Here is a 17,743-nt window from a genome sequence, read left to right as displayed (position 1 = left end):
ATTATTATTATTATTATTATTATTATTATTATTATTATTATTAAGAACGACGGGTACAGCTAGTATAAAGATTAAGAATAAATAATTCAAATTCAATTTAATTATTTTATCGCAAATTTATTTATTTATTGTTATGAGAACGGCCAGAGCCGTAGTAGGCACCAACGTAATGGTTTGCATTCATGTTGATGCTCGGTCAAGGTTCGAACTGACGTCTTTTTCGCTTGGAAACCGATTTATCGGAGCAGCGAGATGGATGATCTACGAACGAGCCACAGTTGTATCGGAAATGAAAAGAGTAAAAACCATATTACCCGTTCTTCTATTTTTGCTGGTGCTGATTTCTTCCTCTGACAATGCAACAATCTGTAAACTCCCTCTTCTGGTGCAGTTCTCATTTTTTATTGTTTAAATTTTATTAATAGCGTACTACATGTGTTCAACCATGTTAATTATCTCTACTCCTGCGGTGTACAACTTCATTTAGAATGATAGCTCATCCATCTTCAGCCGGTCACCGTATTGCATTAAGCCTAACATTTGTTACGCATGGTGTCAACTAGAGGTTTGTGGTGGAATAGCTGCTCATCAACTAACAGGGAGAAGTTTCTTCGTCTGCCAATAGATGCCCGTTTCTGTTCACGCTGCGATGCCCATTAAAATTGCGAATCAGTGAACATCGCTTTTCATCTTTACGTCTATTTGGTTGTTGCGCCCTACATTAGTGAGAAGCGCACTAGCTTCCTCTTGTCTCGGCCAATCAGTTGGAAACAGTAGCGACTTTGCTAAAACGTTATAATAAATTTGAATTCTTGATACGGTGGCGGTACAGGGAAATGAAATATGGAACAATCAACTTTTTAAAGTAACACCAACGAATCGAAACATCTCCATTAATGTGGAGAGAGAGAATCCATAGCACAAATGCAAATCAATCCCACACGACAAGGGAGCTTACTATGTTCTGTTCTGTTCCTTTAACGTTCAATGTAACATAGCTCTGGTGAGTTTGGCCGCTCTCGCGTTGCTCCGCTTTCATAATTCTTTCTTTATCTGTTCTTTTGAACCCTCCAACTGTTCACTCGTCGTCCACTCTAGGGCGATCTATTTCCATCGTTTTCTTTCTCTCCACCAGCTCCAGATCAACATTTATTGTTTCTCATTTATATACTCTGCTATCCTACCCATTTCGCCCACACGCTTTGCTCCTCCTGGTTGAAAATCTGTGACATCTACCGAAACGTGCTGTAACTTTGTTTAATGCAATCTCGACTTTCGTAAGCCGCAACCGTCCACTTGGTGTGCAGCACGGTATATCTTTTAATAACAGTTATTCATAACAAGCAGATATTTGTCCCTTCCTTCGATTTTCATTTCCCATTACAATTTTCTATGCTCGCGTTCACATCCACAATGTATTTTTATTTGTTTTTCACTTCCATTTTCTTTCCCTGCCAGCTGCCAGTAGGGGCCACCTGCATTCCGTCACCACCCTGCTTATCCTACCATCAGTGGTAACCGGAGCGAGAGACAGGGCGTGCTCGCATATTTTGTGGCAGCGTCCATGTGATGTTTGCTTGCGGTCATAGAGATTCCTTTGACGGTACCCAGATCGTCGGTCCACCCTGCGACCAAATAACAGTTTTCACCTTGCTGTAGACGTCCTCGATTGTATCGCCTTGCACTATGGCTGTAAGGAAAAACCCACGAAAGACGATCCATCAATGATTGAGATAGCTAACTGATGTGGGTGTTTGCGTGTTCATACCTGTAAAGTATTCACCAAATTCGTGCTCCATCTTTAGCGTCCGTTCGAAAGTTTTCTTTGCCTGCTCCTCGGTCATACGTCTATTCATCTCCCTAAAGTGTGAAATGTTACAATCAGCAACCGTCACCGTCACCTGTCCGCACCCTGGCCCCCTCGTACGTACATTATTGATTCCATCGACTTTGGTTTGATGAAAATCGCAATCGGATAGAGTTGTGCCACCTGTAACCGCTTGATCGCATTACCGGACACGTCCAATATGCAGTGTTTGCCTTTCTCGGCCACCTCGCGCACCGATGCCACGGACGTGCCGTACAGGTTGTCGTTATACTGACCAGCTTCGATAAACAGATGATTCTGTATGTCCTTCTCCATCTGCTCACGGGATGCCACGAAATGGTAGTCTCTTCCGTCCACCTCGTAGTCCCGCTTCGGTCGTGTAGTATCTAAAATTGTTCGGACATGTTAGGAAGGTATCCGTAGCCAGGGCCAGTGTGCCTGTTTACAGTCGACAATCGTTTGCTACTCACGTGGTACACACGAACCAAACTTGCTTGGATACTCCGAAATTAAATCGTCGTTAATGCGATCCTTCAAAGGTCCCAGAATGATTACGGGACGTGTGTAGCTAATCTGCAGACGCTGCACCGGTTCATAAGACAAGATGTTTTCCTCAGCTGCGCAGTCCACGGACGGAACACCGATCGGAATAGGAAATGCGAAGCATTTTCAATAGAAAAAAGGAGCAAACAAGGTGAAACGATGATTAAAAAACGACACAGTGGGCAGTCTTGTTCGAGTGATTGATACAAGAAATATTTGATCTCTTTACTTGTATTTCATTCGATGGACCTAAAACGACTAATAACAACAATAAAGTCTAGCGAGCACACAAGAGGTTATCATTTTAAACTTGCTGACAACTGCTCATTACAAGTGCGAAAAGTTCCATTCCGTGTAGATGTTACGCGGAAGTTTGTTACGTTTTATAGCTCAACGATCCTTGGTTCGAATAAATGTACTTTAGGAGTTAGTTAGCTCAAACTTGCAAAACAAAATCGTGAAATCACGGAAGCAGTCATAAAAACTCGAAACCAGATCAATCGTACAGTTGGTAAGGTTTGAAAGAACATATAGTCACTGAAAAGTGCTTTGTAAATATTTACTTAAACTTATAATCCAGCCTTATCCTTCGCGTAACCATATCACGCCGAACACTATGCAATATACGTGTATACCAATGTATTTCGCAGCAGCTGAACAACAGTGCTGTAACATTCTTCGGCAGTCACAAAAAATCTACGACTAGCAAAATGGTATTACATATTTTAGAATAAAAGGAACCCATAAAAAACGAAAAACAGGCGTTGACTCGTACAGGCGATTGGAACTCAATGGAACTATCATACAGCACAACATCAAAAAATCAGGGAACGATACAAGATGTTTCTCCAGATTGGTTTATGCGCGCTACACAATGGAGCAATTCAAAAGGGGCAATAAGAAGCATTAATGGTGACGAATGTAGCAAAACCCACCGTTGAGATTCGGACATCAACGCCGGGCGACACATAACTCATGCAAAACGTTCGAAGCGAAAAGAACATCCACTGTAAGATGATATAGGCTACTGAACACCGTATACCGAACCTGTTTCATGCACATTCGTTCAAGCGGACAGCACTAATAATTTATCAGCAACTCATGGTGAATGGTTTGAATGCAGCGAATCAAATAAATAATTAAAGGTCCATCGGTATCGGCATCGAAACCAAACCCATGTCACTAATAAACGACATTGAACCCAACTCTGGTGCTAATGTTCGCGACACATTTTTTGTAATTAACCAGCGGAGGGAGGGAGAACTGAACATCCCTGGCAGCAGCACATTTAAATTATCCTTTGCAGGACGCATCTAAGTCCATTGAATATCTAATGAAATGAAATCAAAATCTAAAATGATAGTTGGAAGAGTAGTGGCAAACTTCCGACGATGGGCGATTAAACATTAACGCAGCCATCGAACGTACGGGAATGTAATCCTATGGCTACGTAGCAAAACAAGAACCGAATCGCAAAGGCCGAGCCCAAAGTTTATCACCCCACCGCGAGGTATTAGGAAATTGGAACCCTGTCCTTGCACTAGAGGAGGCGTCAACCAAACGTCATAAGCCCTACACAACTGATGAGCCCAAGTGGAGAAAAACGAAGGATTACGCAAGCCGTACGAACCAATAGAAATAAAAAGAAGAGAACGGAAGAGGTACACCGAGTAACGAACGTGGAAAGGAAAACAAAGATAGCGCATGTGTTTAGTCACGACGGAACGACGACCGATCAGCGTCGCTCAGCAGCAGACTTACAGTCAGCAAAGTTACTCTCCAGGTAGATAAGAGTTATCTGCTCCATATCTGGCAACTCCACGCGGTAGATTATTTCACCACCACCTGGAGAGGGAGAAGAGATACAGACATAGGAAAAGACAGAGATAAAGACATAAGAGGAGAAAGATAGACATGAATGAGCAAGAGGGAAGCACAATCGGGAAATAGATAGTGAGAAATGTTGCGGAGCGAAATGTTAAATGTGACCGTAGACCGTACTATTTATCTGGTCAAATAAGGAAGAGCTAGCCGGAAGGAAGGAAAGCGACGATAATTGGGTGGGTTTAACCGAATGAAAGAGTGAATGAACATTTGCGAAAGACACAGAAAAGGGAACTCAATTACCATACTCTAGAACTGATTTGTTTGCACAACATGACAGAATAATTCTGATTACATATTGAATAAAGTATATTGAATAAAGCATGAACGCGTCGAGGATGGAAGGATTGGTGCAAACTATAGAAACAATGGTAAGAGTAGGAGACTACCAGAGAAGACAACAGTGACAATCTATTGTAAACGACAGACTGATGAGACAGACGTATCATAGGAAAGGCACTGGAAAGTTAGAGGGCATAAAAGTACACACTCTGTACACAGATGTGTCTTAGTAGCAAAGCATGGGCCCCACGTCAGTTCCCCTTGACAGTGTTTTCTGTTGCCGGTGTGGAGTAGTACAATTCCAACGACCGCACCAGGTAGTGTAGTAGGTTCCATTGCTAGCCGATGTAGTACGTCGAATGTGTACGTGTACGGGTACGAACGAAATTTCCGCCAACTGATCGTTACCGTACATTTAACGTACACAACCGATTTGAATCGGGTATCGTCGTCGGACGCAACACATGCCAACTGCTTAGTAATGCACAACCACATAAAGGGTCAAGGTTCGAAAATTTCGCACGGAAACTGAAAAATTACGGCTGGAAAGTAACGACGATTAGCGATCCACACTCACCTTCGGTATTAGCGTCTTCTTGTGTGTAGCAAAGCATGAAAGCTGGAAATGAATTGGAGATGGCAATTAGAGTTTTTGAAAACAAAAGTTAATTATTTCGAGAGGAAGATAGAGAGATAGATAGATAGAGAGAGAGAGAGAGAGAGAGAGAGAGAGAGAAAGAGAGAGAGAGTGAGGCAAACGGGAAAGATGATCAGATCACAATAAATGACTATGCCAAAAACTGTTTAACAGTAACTGTAACCATTGACTGGACCGAGGCGCGATTAAATATGTGTTTGTGAGCTGCATTGTTCTACGTATGTTCAAGTTGTAAAATTACAAGCGACATTGTCTCAGATTTGTAATTTCGGTGATAGAGAGTGAGAGAATTTGGATCATACAATCATACTGGCACTGGAAAGGCACAGGCAAATGGGTCCAGGTTCGTCAGTATTCGCTTACGATGTGCACACAGTGAAGCGCAAACCTCGACTGCCTTACATAGAACCCAGAGACCACGTACTGCATTAGAATGTCTATTGCTACATGCTGGACAGTCGTGTAGTATTCAAGAACAGAGAAAGGTTTAATTGTTTGCAACTAACAGTTAGTAGACAGATAGAGACGAGAAACAAAATAACAAATAACTGTTGCACTTACGTTGATCGGGGTCGTGGTTGTTCGACTCGCCCACATTGCCATTGGCTAACGGGCGCAAAAAATGTGGCAACCGAACCCATAAAGCAAACGGCACACAGTCGGTACGTGCGGGAGTGTTGGGGACGGGGGTGGTGGTACGTGCATAACATAAATTATGAACATGAACAACACGTGGGGTCGGATGGTGTTTCAAGTGTTGCCGTACACAGGACACAAACAGCGCGCGTAGAAAGAAACAAACAAAACAAATAAAACACGGCACAATCACGGTTGGCTCCTGAACCTAAACGCCTCGACACCACAGCGCCGCAGAATCGAAAACCCTAATAGTAGCAGGAACAATGAGGAGCAACAGAAATCTCGTTACATCCGGTGACACACGAGGAAGGCCCTTACGGGTTGCGGGACGATTCGCTTGGCTTACTCCGCACACTTAAAACTGTACCCTTACACGCAGGTCTAATACAGAGACATATGGAGTTTTCTTTATAAAATATTTGATTTCGAGCATTAAGCTATTTAGCTAGCAAACTGTAAAATGAAACAAACAAAAAACTGTAATCAAACCCATCGCACTGCAGCCGCGACCAATAAACGCATGTCCTTTAACCAATGAACCATAACCGTCCTGGAATGGGTTGCGCCTAGCGTATGGTACGTGAGCAAACTGAACTGTCAAGGACAAGTACCAAGCCAATACTTACGCTCCTGATCCGAGCCGTCCTCGTTTTTCTCATCCTTGCTCTTCATGAACGGAAACCGCCTGGAGAACGAGAAATTCTTCTTCTTGCGATCGAGCGTAGAAACCTGCAAAACAGCGAAGTGGGGGGAATGGAGGAGGAAAAACAATAGCGTCAGCGGATTCCACTTTTGTGGGTGGGTGGGTTCTCGTTTAGGACCATGCTGTGAGCACAACGGTAACCGTCGGTTCACAGTGGAGGAAAATTCACCTCCTCGCCTGGTACCTTTTCCAGGTTATTGTTTGCCGCGTGGCCCTGAAACTTAACGCTCCGGTCCCGGGCCCGCTGCTTTCGCTCCCAGCGGCGCTTCGACGGTACGATGCCGATGCTTTCTTCCTCGTCCTCGCCAATCACGCGCCGTGCCTGCCACCACTCGTCGTCGGATGCGTTCGTCACGTGCAGGATATCACCGTGCCGGAACTGCAGGCCACGCGTGGGTAGCCCATCGTCCCGATTCGGATCGTAATCGAAAAGCGCTCTGATTTTGTGTGAACCGAAAAACAAAATAAAAAAACAAGATGCGACGAGTGCACCAAAGAGCGTTAATGGAATGGACGCTCCATGGCAGAGGGCAATCGACAGAGGTCGGTAACACCCGAGCAAGGCCCTTACCTTACGTAGAGCGTGCGCTTCTGTGATGTTCGAAGCAATGTGCCCGTCCCTGCGGCAACCGCCTGCTTCAACTCTTGGATGCGGTGCTCGAACCGGTTGTAGTCCTCGGGTCGATACTGCGCCACCAGCGTGACGGTCCCGCCAGCGTTCTATTGCGCGTGGGTGGGGGTTTGCGAGAAAAAAAACCAAAAACCGTTTCACGTTACGTTCCTGCCGCGTGTTCGCGCCGCCACATGGTCCACGCTTACCTTGAGCGCCTGTGCTGCGTCTTCGTGCGACGCATTCGCAAGCGTTACTCCATTCACGCTCACCAGCTGATCGCCGCGTTTCAACTCTCCGGCCAAATCGGCCGCCCCGCCAGCGAGCACGTACGAAACAAAAATGCCCTAAAAGTTCAAAAAACGCCATGAGTAAGGTCCTGTCGACGTTACGTGCCACGCGCCTACCTGTCCGTCTTCGCCACCGACAATGTTGAACCCAAGACCGGACGGTCCCTTCTGAATTACGATCGTCCGAGCTTCCCTGCGATCGCCACCGGGAAAGAGAGCAGGAGGAAAGGAAAAAAAATCATAATTTAGTAGTGCATTACACCGACGGTGCAGCAGCTCGCGCGGCGCCGGATCCGGTTCATGCTTACCGGGTAATGTCTTCGCTGCTGATGGCCCGCGGTGTCCCAATCGGCATACCCGTTTCCAGAACGTTCGACGAAGCGTACCGCGAGGAACTGTTTTCGAGCCCCAGCGCTGGCGAGTGTGACCGCGCCGTGGACAGGTCACTGTGGCCGCTGCCACCACCACCGCCGCCACCACCGCCACCACCCAGACCTCCGCCACCGCCCCCGAGACCGCCGGTGCTGTGGTCGACCATGCTGACACCGACGTTGTTCATGGTGCTGGTCGAGAGCGAGTTGAGGTTGCTGATCGAGTTGGCGAGCGCCTGCAGGATGTTCGTCTTCTGCACGACCAGCGTCGCCCGGTTGGTGATCGCCTTCAGGGTGGCCACCGCTTCCTCGTGCACCACGTTCTCGAGATTGCGCTCTCCGTCGGCGGTGCGCACGGCGATCAGTTTGTCACCCACCGCCAGACGCCCATCGATCTGGGCCGCTCCGCCCTCCATGATCTTCGTCACGTAGATACCATTGTCGCCCGGGATGTGCTGGTTGCTGATGCCGCCCGCAATCGAGAACCCGAGCCCCTTGCTGCCCTTCACCAGCTCAATCTCTTCCAGCTTCGGTGCCTGCGCCGGTGGTCGTTTCCGTCGAATGTGCTACGAGACAGAGAGGGAAAACGGAAAAGTTTTGGAGCCACTGCCACGTGTGTCTGTTTGAAGCCGGGCCTTACCAAGGTTACCCGATCGCCGGCCAGTTTCAGTGCGTCGACGGCTTCACCGTGCGTCACGTTCACCACCTGCACCTCGTTCACCGCGACAATGCAGTCGTTCACCAGCAACCGGCCGTCGGCGTGGGCTGCACCGCCCGGGATCACCTTGGTGATGTAGATCGAAGCATCCAGGTTGATGTGCGGATTGTCCGTGCCGCCCGCTATCGAGAACCCGAAGCCGGTGGTGCCGCGCACCAGCTTGATTTCCTCGTACTCCCATGGCGAGTCGCCGTTAACCTACGCGGAAGCAAAGAGAAAAAAAAGGATAAATAAAAACGAGACAGTTAAGCAGCGGGCCTGGCGGCAACCTGGCCACGAACGGCGCCTGCGCACTGCGATTGGCGGTGGCGCAGGCGCACCATACTCCAGTCGCCGGATTGTTGCCCTTCGCCTCCCCGCCCCTCCCAAAAAGGACAAGCAAGACGGGCGCAAGCGCGAAGATTCCTGGCAGATGACGACACACATGTGCGCGCGCGCACGAGAGGGATTTACTGTACCATGGGGCACACGTCACTTCCGATTCCACTGAAACACTCATCTTATCGATTGACTCACCTGCTTCACTTCACTAGAGTTGGATGCGGCGTTCACCTGAAGAGCCACAGAGCACGTCAGCAGCAGCAACAGTAGCAGCAGCAGCAGTAGTAAAACCCAGCATAAAGCGGCAAAGCGAGAAGAAAGAAGAAAAAACGAACATGTTGTACATGTGTAGGCGGAAGGGGTTCACGTAAAACCACACTGTAGAAAGCCGCCTTGAGAAAAGCGAGAAGCGATCACCCACAACCCCCAAAACCGAACCACCTCAGACCTTCACCAACAACACATCCTGCTCGGGCACCGATTAGTGCAGTGCACTCAACGCCTCAAGGTTAGGGGATCAAGGAGCTTATGTAGGAGGGAGCCAGGGCAAGGAGTCCCAGAAAGGGACTGCGCTGCGCTGTGCCAATCCTGGCAATCCTTTTTTCAATGCCACACACATGCACGCACACACGGCATCGATGGCGAAGGGAGCTGCAGCGCACCCGCGACCGAAGACATCAGAGAGCCCGAGTCCGTTCCGGTGACTCCTGCGGGATGGCGGCAGCTCCTGACTTACCATCGCTTACCGGACGAGACACAGTAATCGAGCCCGCAACAAATGTCCGCGCAGCACTACACACCGTTACGGTGAGCTTCCGTTTGGCGACTAACAACGGTCCAAAAAACCTGGCCCGGGCCCACATCGCTCCCGCCAACCACTGCCAACCAGCCAGCCAGCATCCCCAGCCAGCATAGGATGCGGCAAGCTGGTGGTGCGCGCAAGGTGGGCAGACGGCCGGCGGAGCTATTTATTTTTCATGGCGGGGTTATTTTTCACGAAATTCTGTACATAGTTCATCGTCGTGCTACCGTCGCTTGCGTCATTTCGCACGCCGTATGCTGTCTGGATCGCGTGTGTGCTGTGTGTGCTGCTGGCTGGGCTACCAATACCACGCTGCAGCGCGCGCGCATTTCGCGCGGCTCAGTTCGGCGCCGATTTCGGCGTGCGTTCGGCGTGCGTTTTGCACACGGACGACGGGACATCGGAGAGCAACGCATCGCAGCGCAGAAAACTCGGATGCACCGTCAAAGCGCGGCCTCGCATTGCTCGTTCGTGGTGACGTGGCGACCATTAGGCTTCGACCGGCTTCGGGAGTAGGTAAGAGTAGGTACATTCCGGGTACAACCATCAACGTTAGTGTTCGGCCAGCGAGCGAACGGACAGTAAGCAGCTAGTAAGCAGGACAGGTTAGCAGGTTAGACTCAGCTGAGTCCCGCTAGATTCCTTCTACCTTCTGTACAATGCTACGCTCTACAGCGGTGCTACACCAGCCAACTACGGGAAGCGAACAACTCTACTTTTGGCGGGCAATCAACAAACGTCAACTAAGCATCTGTGCGTGAAGAGAGTGAAAAGTAAAACAAACAAACAAAAAAAAACAACAAAGCTTCTACTACCATACCGTATCCAGGTTGAACAAGGACGAAACCTTTTTCAGGAAGCCACCTCCGCCGCCGTCCTGCTGACGTTTCTTTTTTCTCGTCGTCATCGCTCACACCGGCCGCCGGAGTCGTCCCTTTTGCGATGTGTGTGGTCTCGTCGCTGCACAGCCTCTTCCCTGGTCCCCTCTGGTGCTCCCCGGTCCTAGCCCCACTTTTGGGTCGGTCGGCGTTCCCCTCGCCCGCTTCCCCACTCGTCGGCGGAATGTCGGTCCAAAGGTGCAAGGATGCCTACGGGCGGTGGTGAAGGAAGAGGAGAAGAGGAGGAGGGAAAAAGGGGAAGGCAGCCGGGGGCCGAGGATATAGCACGGAATACACAACGTGTGTGGCTGGGTGTGTGAATACACTGTATGAGTGTACCGCACACTACCCCAGGCGGCTAGAGCGAGCTTATCGGCACCACGTGTTGCCACACGTGATCACCTCCCGAGTCAGCCCCGAACGGGACGAGTAACAGGAGAGCAGAACCGCCACACACACTGGAGCAGGGGGCAGGACCCGAGAGACAGGAGAGGGAGCCCGCGCAAGCGGAACATCCACAGGCTTCACTTGTGGCTTGTGTGCGAGTTGGGGAAGGTGATCTACAGCAGCAGCAGCAACAGCGATCTTCCTTCCGAACGCCTGGCACAGAGTAGCACACACCGCTCCACCTCTGAACACTTCTTGAACCGCACACACTGCGCCCGGCGGCAACGGCTCTCCAGTGTACTCGCGGTGTACTTGATTATTGTGGTTTTAATTGATTTATTGAACTTTCAAACTTTTCTTACATTCTACAATATACACAAACACACTGTAACGGATCTTGCAACACAAAACGAGACACACATATTGAAATGCACAAACTAAAATTGAAAACACAAAAATAACACATCAAAAACAGTTCATCAACAATAGGTCAAGCGGCCAGAAAAAACAAAAACACCATCATCATCTGTCAAAGAGTTGCGCTGCATGTCTGCAAGCCCGCCAAAGTGTACACGAGAGACAAAGAGTGATCGAGAGATCGAGAGAGAGAGAGAGAGAGAGAGAGAGAGAACGAGAGAGAGACCTAGACGGTCTGGAGACGTGGGAACGCAGCATCGCTTTTTGTGGGTTAAATTTTTGACCATTTAGTAGAATCCGAGGGCCGGTTGCGAGAGCGTTGACCAAAAACGGGAAAAAAACAAACAATCGACGGATACGAAGCAGAATCGAAGCTCCCGAAGTCCTTCAACGTCACCTCAACGCGAGCCCCGGTGGTGTCCTTTTACGCATAGGTAAGGGCCCGGGCGGGAAAGGGGGAGCATCATTGGGTTTCCGATTCCAATTGCTCGCACTCGGATCAACAGTGGGGACAGTGGGGATTACGAGGGAACTCTTCATTTTTCACCCATCGTATGCAAATCGCTTATGGCTTATGTATGGCGCATTTTTCTTTTGCTTTTTCATTGACGGATGTCAAACCGAGTCGCTCAACCAATCAAACGATAGTTACCTGCAACGGCCAGGAAAGATAAAGAGAAAGAAAGAAAGAAAGAAAGAAAGACAGACAGAGACAGAGAGAGAAAGAGAGAAAGAGAGAGAGAGAAAGAACGAAAAAGGAGGAATAAAAAGAAGAAAACCGATACAGAAAAGAGAAGAAATTTGCATGAGAAAACATAATACGTAGATGGAGGGAAAGAAAGTTCGAAAAAAAAACAATTAGGAAGCGAAAGGAAGAAGTAAAAGAAAACGGCATGGCGTGAGAAAAGAATAGTGAAGAACAAGAGAGAAATTTGTTAACGAGCAAGTAACCAGCATGGGAGGAAATGCATGGCAATAGTTTGGCAACGGTAGACCAAGAAAGATAAACAAATCAAACCAATCCAAACGTTAAAACCGAAAACGAAAGGGGGAGGCCAAACGGCAAACGCCTTGTTGGAACGGCAAAGGATCACATCAAACTCAAACTTGTTGTTGTATGGTCGTGCTTGGTGCAAATCGGTCGTCTCGGACCCGGATCGGACTTAGGCTGTTGGCGATTCACTGAACGGTTCGGGCATCTTACTTACATACGTAGCGTAAGGTAGGCTACCGATTGATCGATGGTCGTCCGCTGTTATCTTTATAGCAGCCGCAACATAAAATCACGCCATTATGCAACGCGCGTCGGAACCTCACGGAAAGAAACTACCATCTGGGGGCTATGGCGTCGTCATTCGGTTAGCCGCGTGTTGGTAGACGTTTTAAGCTGCCGCCAGTAAACGGTCAAGCCGATCATCGACGCATCGTAATGCCAAAGGGCGGAATGAACCGAAGGCTTACTTAAGGCTATCAGAAGAGCAGCATATCAGCGCCAGCGTGTCAACATACCTCGGGTGGGGCACACGGTGAACATGCGCGATGCACTTTCACACTTCCATCGCATCGTAAGGCCCGCCCAGATACAGGGCCCCTGGCCGATGTTAGATAAAGTGCCGCCTGGTATGCTGCCTGTTAGCACCGCCGCCTATACAGGCGACACTGGCACTAATGTTAGATGGTCTTATTATCGTCCACTCTCTAATTAAGTGGTGGCGATGGCAATGACAAACACCAGGACCAGGAGCGAAACCGGACCGAGAGCCCGGGGCCGAGATGTGCTTTGAGGATTGATGCCCCCTTTTTCCAAACCACACAAACGCCACCAGAGGAAGAAACAGGAAAACCAAACATCCTACACACCATTCCTAGCGCAAGGTGTGCTTACCTCAGCGGGAGCCTCAAATAATGGTTGTTGTTTTGTTGTCTCGACTCATGAATGAAAGGGCGCGGCAAAAAATGGGTCAAAGAGCGCTTGTAGGCGCGTGATGAAACGGAACAGAACCACAGTGCCACAAATGGCGATTGTCGTCAAGGCAAGTCAAGGCTTCCAGCGTTTTTTTTTGTTAGCACCATATCCATGACCAACGGTCACCGGTCAATTGTGAGCACGGCTCGACACGTAAGCCGGAAAGGGTTCACCGATACATTCTGGTCGACAAGACACATACCCACGTATCGGTATGTACTAATCGTCAATTAGCATGTGCTTTCGGCTGCTTGACGGTGCTTAAGATATTCCGCAAAATATGGCGTTGTCCTCCACAATGGTGGAACGGGAATTCATAGCGCGCCCGCACGTCGTTTCGCCCTTTTGGAGGCCCTGCGGAACGTTTTGAGCTGCTGCCTGTGAAGCCTGTGAAACACGCCGAAGCGCGACTCGCTTGACAATCGCCCAGACGCGTGCTAGTCCATTTAGCGGTTGTACTAGTGAAAGTAGTAGTAGTAGCATTATTAGTGATGGAAAAGCTGTCTGTTTGACTTGCGTTCCGTCCACATCATGCCTGGCGGTGGTGTGGAATCGGTAGCAATGTTTGCTATGGAGACGGATCGTGCCCGCACCTGTGCGCGGTGGACAAACATACTGATAGAGGAGGATGTCGTAACATTTGTCGTCCATATCTAGGTTTCGTGGAGCACCGCTCCTTGCCTCCTTCCTCGTTGCTCGTCCGCTTACTCATTCTTACTGGACGATTTGCGTACCGGAACCGGTATCTACGAGCCGGGGTAAACGGAAATGCGTTCGTCCGTCCGGGAGCGCGACGTCTTGGCGGTTTATGGCGGGGGACGTGAAATTGATTGGCAGTTCTGTCGACGGTCGGACCGGGTTGGTTGATTGTAGGGCCAGCATTGATTGGTTTGCGGCACGCGAGGTTGAGGTTGTGGCTGACTGTGGTAGTGAAGGACGCGCGTGGTAATTTGTGCACATTTGATCGCAGATAACCGCGGCTACCGACAGGCGTGGCCCTCAGGCCCCTGTCGTTCAAGGCAACACACTTCACACTCGGCCGCCGCGCGTCACCAAATATTCGGTCCGCCACACCGCCGCCGCTCGCCCTGGACGCACGAAGGCACGTTCCGAGTCCCGAGGTCGAGGTGTTTATGAAACTACTCCGGCCAGTAACCGCGTCCGTGCCCGATACGCGCGTGCCATGCGCGTAGGGCATGAAAATATGTCGAACAGCAGCGAGCAACGCTGCTGTATGCTGTAGGGTTAAGCTTCTGTCCACTAATCATTGCGCGATGTTGTCCACCGCGCTTATCGCATGCCTCATCGCTCACCGTGCAACATACCAAGCAGTGGGGCCCAAAAAAAAGGAACAAAACATTGGTCCAAAATGACGAAACGAATATATACATAGGTTTAGAGATCGCTCTCTCTCTCTCTCTCCCACTCTCGTGCGCTCTCTTTTTATCTCTCTCTCTCTCTCTCTCTCTCTCTCCCCCTCCACCGCCATCTGGCCAGTGCAAACATTCCTGTACCTTCCAGGCGTTCGTTCGTTTGGAAGATAGGGCGCAACGGTGAGCCATTTTGTTCTGGAACGAGAGGGTCTCGTCGGTTCAAGCAGAAGACGCTCGGCAACGGCCACCTAAAGCATTATCGCCTATATGACAGCTGCACCCTATAAGTGGCTCGGTACCCGTCCGACCGACCCTAGGCAGGAGTCGGTAAATCTAGGCTCGGGCCCGCAAACCGCTGCGCTGGCCGAAATGCTTTTCCGCAGAATGCAGAACCCAACGCGCTGAACCCAAACCCAAGCGGTAGCATTGAGCGATGTAAATTTTCTTCTCAAGTCTTTCCGCTTTTTCCTGTAGATTTGCGCGTGTGTCTGTATGTGAACCCCTTCGGAGCAAACTAGAAACGTCTGTCGTGCGGTTTCGGTTCTGGTTCGGGTTCAGGATCGGGGTTCTGCTCCGGGTCTGGTATGTCTGGGCCATTAGATGGTCCCGTTATGTGCCCGCGTTCCGTGGCGGGTACGTGGCTCTGCGGCGTGAGTGTCCAAGTCTAAACAATAGCGTCCGAGAGACAAGTCGCCCAGAAAAGCCAACCGCGGGGAATCCGCTCGCGACTGCGCCTAGGGGGTCGCCAGTCGCCACATAACCCATCGGCCTAGAGCTCGATGACGATGACCACCACCACCCAGCTCCGGTTATTCACGATCGACGGACAGTGCACGCACACAGACACACGGCGCAGGCGCACGAGACTAGCGAATAGGGTGCGGGGAACTCGAGGATGAGTTGTCACTCGTGCATTTCGGAGTCCGCGGACCCCGCTAGACCCCGCTACAGATAATGAACTTCAAACTGCGAGGCCGTCCCTGGACCGGGTGGGGGGCGGATTTCAATGCACTTTTCACAAGCACGCACCACCATTGACAAACACCGACGACGACGACGGACCACTGGAAACACGAACACACGGTACCGTCGGCGGTGACAGAGGGAACCGTCACACGTCACATTCCGACGATAGTCCGGGGCTGGGATGGGCCCGTAATGGGTGTTGCGAACCAAGTGTAGATAAAAAAACGGAACACACGAACGTGTCCGATGCCTCCTTCGGTGGAAGGATTAGATGGGCTAGTCGTACTATAGACCAGGGATCCGTTACCTGAGAGGTTACCCCAGAAGGTACAGTCCGGATTCCGGTCCCGAAAAGTATTGGTGACCCGCACCATTTTGGTGATCCGACAGATCAACTATACAGTATGTGCTCATACCAGCACACATACACGCGCACGCACACGGGGGCTCTGACGGCGATCGATGAAAGCTCTCCGATCGGCGCATCATCGCACGACGGCTTAACCCGGGCCCCGGGCACGAAATGAATGAATGAGCCGCTCGCTTCTGTGTGGGGTGAGAAATGAAATTAATTTTTGCAACAAAGTTGTAGTTGAGATCAAAGAAACGCGAGAGTGCGTTCGATTCGGTGGCATCGCATGAGTTACCCTTTGACACTCAGCGCCGGAATTCCGAACCGCGGACAAAACAATCTCAAACGCGCTAAAGTGATCAAAAAAATTTTGCTTTTTCGGTTCGCGTCGGTATAGGTTGGTGCCCTGCCCGGTTACTGTTCTTTTCCAGCTTTTCGGTAATTTCCGTACGCCAGTTTACTCGATCACACGACACACGACCCCGCCGCCGTCCGGCCAACGAGATCACGAGCCTTGGTGTGTTTCGGGGCGTGAAATTCCACTCAACGAAGCAGGCACAGGAATTCCGGACACAAACACATACGCAGGCACGCAGTAAAACTCGCCTTTACCACTTACGCATGTTGCAGTGCAGTTAAAACTGCACACATCACAGACCCCCGAAATTCGGCCGACTATTGAGCAGATCCGCGGGCAGCGCCTCGACCTCGACTTTACGAGCGACGGGCAACAACTGACGCACAAACGGGCATACGCGGGGTACGCGCGTAACGAAACCCGTTCCAGCTGCCTCGGAACGAACGGGTCGAAACGCGCGTCAGAAACAGGGGCACTCACGGGTGGCCGCCAGCGTCACACTTTCGCCTGCGTCGTCGTTTAAGCAGGCAGGTAATCTAAAACTCACATTGTTGTGCGGCGGCGAGTTCGTTCAATTCGCCGTGTCGAGTTCGAAGGTTGTTTCGCCTCTCTCTGACTGTCCGGCGCACATTTCGGACTCTCTGCCCCAAATTGCCGCTGCAGTTGGTGAAGCATGGCAATTTCCAGCAAGTTGACCAGTGGGACCTTTCTTTTTGCAGTGCTGCATCCAAATCGCAAACATACCGACCGGCGTCCGATTGCACCCAAATGACAGTTCCGTACAAGTTGAAGTCAACCCCTTTGCATTTTGCTCAGCTTTTCTGTTTTGATGTGTGGTTGCGGCTCACAACAAACCGTGCTGCAAAAGAAGCTTCGTTTCCGTGTTCCACTTCTAATCATGTTTTGTTAGAGGGACGATTCGAACCAGTGGTGGACACTGGCACGACGACCGGTTATTCGGAAGCAAAGTTCGGGGATTTCAATGCATGGATGCTGTAGCCGAGTTTCTGCGCCCAATAGGACAAAACTTACATCCCGTAGGTACAGCACACCCACGTCTTGATTTTGGGAACGCATCGGACGCATAATCTCAAGTTTCAAATTTCAATTTAGGTCTCACTCAACAGCTCAACAATGAGCACTAATGTTTACAGTACCGATCTCAACCGATTCCTTGAAAGAAGAAAAACCACCAATATGGTACACTACGCGAATGTATCAGAACGGGGTGCACAGACGAACTGTGCATTCAGTGTGCAGTATTTTCTTGCAAATGAACTGTAAGTATCGATTGATGCCATTGACCGAATATTTTATGCACAAATTGCAGCAATTTGGAGTCCATAAAACGGGTGCAGCGCGCTGGTTGTTAGTCACAGCAATCGAATTAGAGTGAG

At 49.9% G+C, this 17,743-nt stretch overlaps 1 protein-coding gene across 4 annotated transcripts in view; it reads right to left on the bottom strand.

The window, feature by feature from the left end:
* Nucleotides 1-221: 221 nt before the first annotated feature.
* Nucleotides 222-17,743, bottom strand: part of LOC131213817 (disks large 1 tumor suppressor protein) — a 28,331-nt gene continuing 10,809 nt past the window's right edge. For all 4 annotated transcript variants that reach the window (XM_058207962.1, XM_058207963.1, XM_058207961.1 and 1 more), the window contains exons 6-20: nucleotides 9,043-9,078; nucleotides 8,449-8,724; nucleotides 7,746-8,374; nucleotides 7,555-7,630; nucleotides 7,357-7,494; nucleotides 7,109-7,257; nucleotides 6,707-6,974; nucleotides 6,461-6,563; nucleotides 5,757-5,801; nucleotides 5,115-5,156; nucleotides 4,133-4,216; nucleotides 2,299-2,445; nucleotides 1,932-2,214; nucleotides 1,769-1,860; nucleotides 222-1,690 (exon numbers count right to left, since the gene is read on the bottom strand). In XM_058207962.1, coding sequence (XP_058063945.1) covers nucleotides 1,584-1,690; nucleotides 1,769-1,860; nucleotides 1,932-2,214; nucleotides 2,299-2,445; nucleotides 4,133-4,216; nucleotides 5,115-5,156; nucleotides 5,757-5,801; nucleotides 6,461-6,563; nucleotides 6,707-6,974; nucleotides 7,109-7,257; nucleotides 7,357-7,494; nucleotides 7,555-7,630; nucleotides 7,746-8,374; nucleotides 8,449-8,724; nucleotides 9,043-9,078 — 2,475 coding nt within the window. In that variant the 3' untranslated portion in view covers nucleotides 222-1,583. The remainder of the gene's footprint in view (nucleotides 1,691-1,768; nucleotides 1,861-1,931; nucleotides 2,215-2,298; nucleotides 2,446-4,132; nucleotides 4,217-5,114; nucleotides 5,157-5,756; nucleotides 5,802-6,460; nucleotides 6,564-6,706; nucleotides 6,975-7,108; nucleotides 7,258-7,356; nucleotides 7,495-7,554; nucleotides 7,631-7,745; nucleotides 8,375-8,448; nucleotides 8,725-9,042; nucleotides 9,079-17,743) is intronic.

This window comes from Anopheles bellator, chromosome X, assembly GCF_943735745.2.
Source record: "Anopheles bellator chromosome X, idAnoBellAS_SP24_06.2, whole genome shotgun sequence".
Lineage (NCBI taxonomy): Eukaryota > Metazoa > Arthropoda > Insecta > Diptera > Culicidae > Anopheles > Anopheles bellator.
The sequence above is the reverse complement of the archived record's forward strand: the minus strand, read 5'-3'. Positions and strand labels throughout refer to the sequence as shown.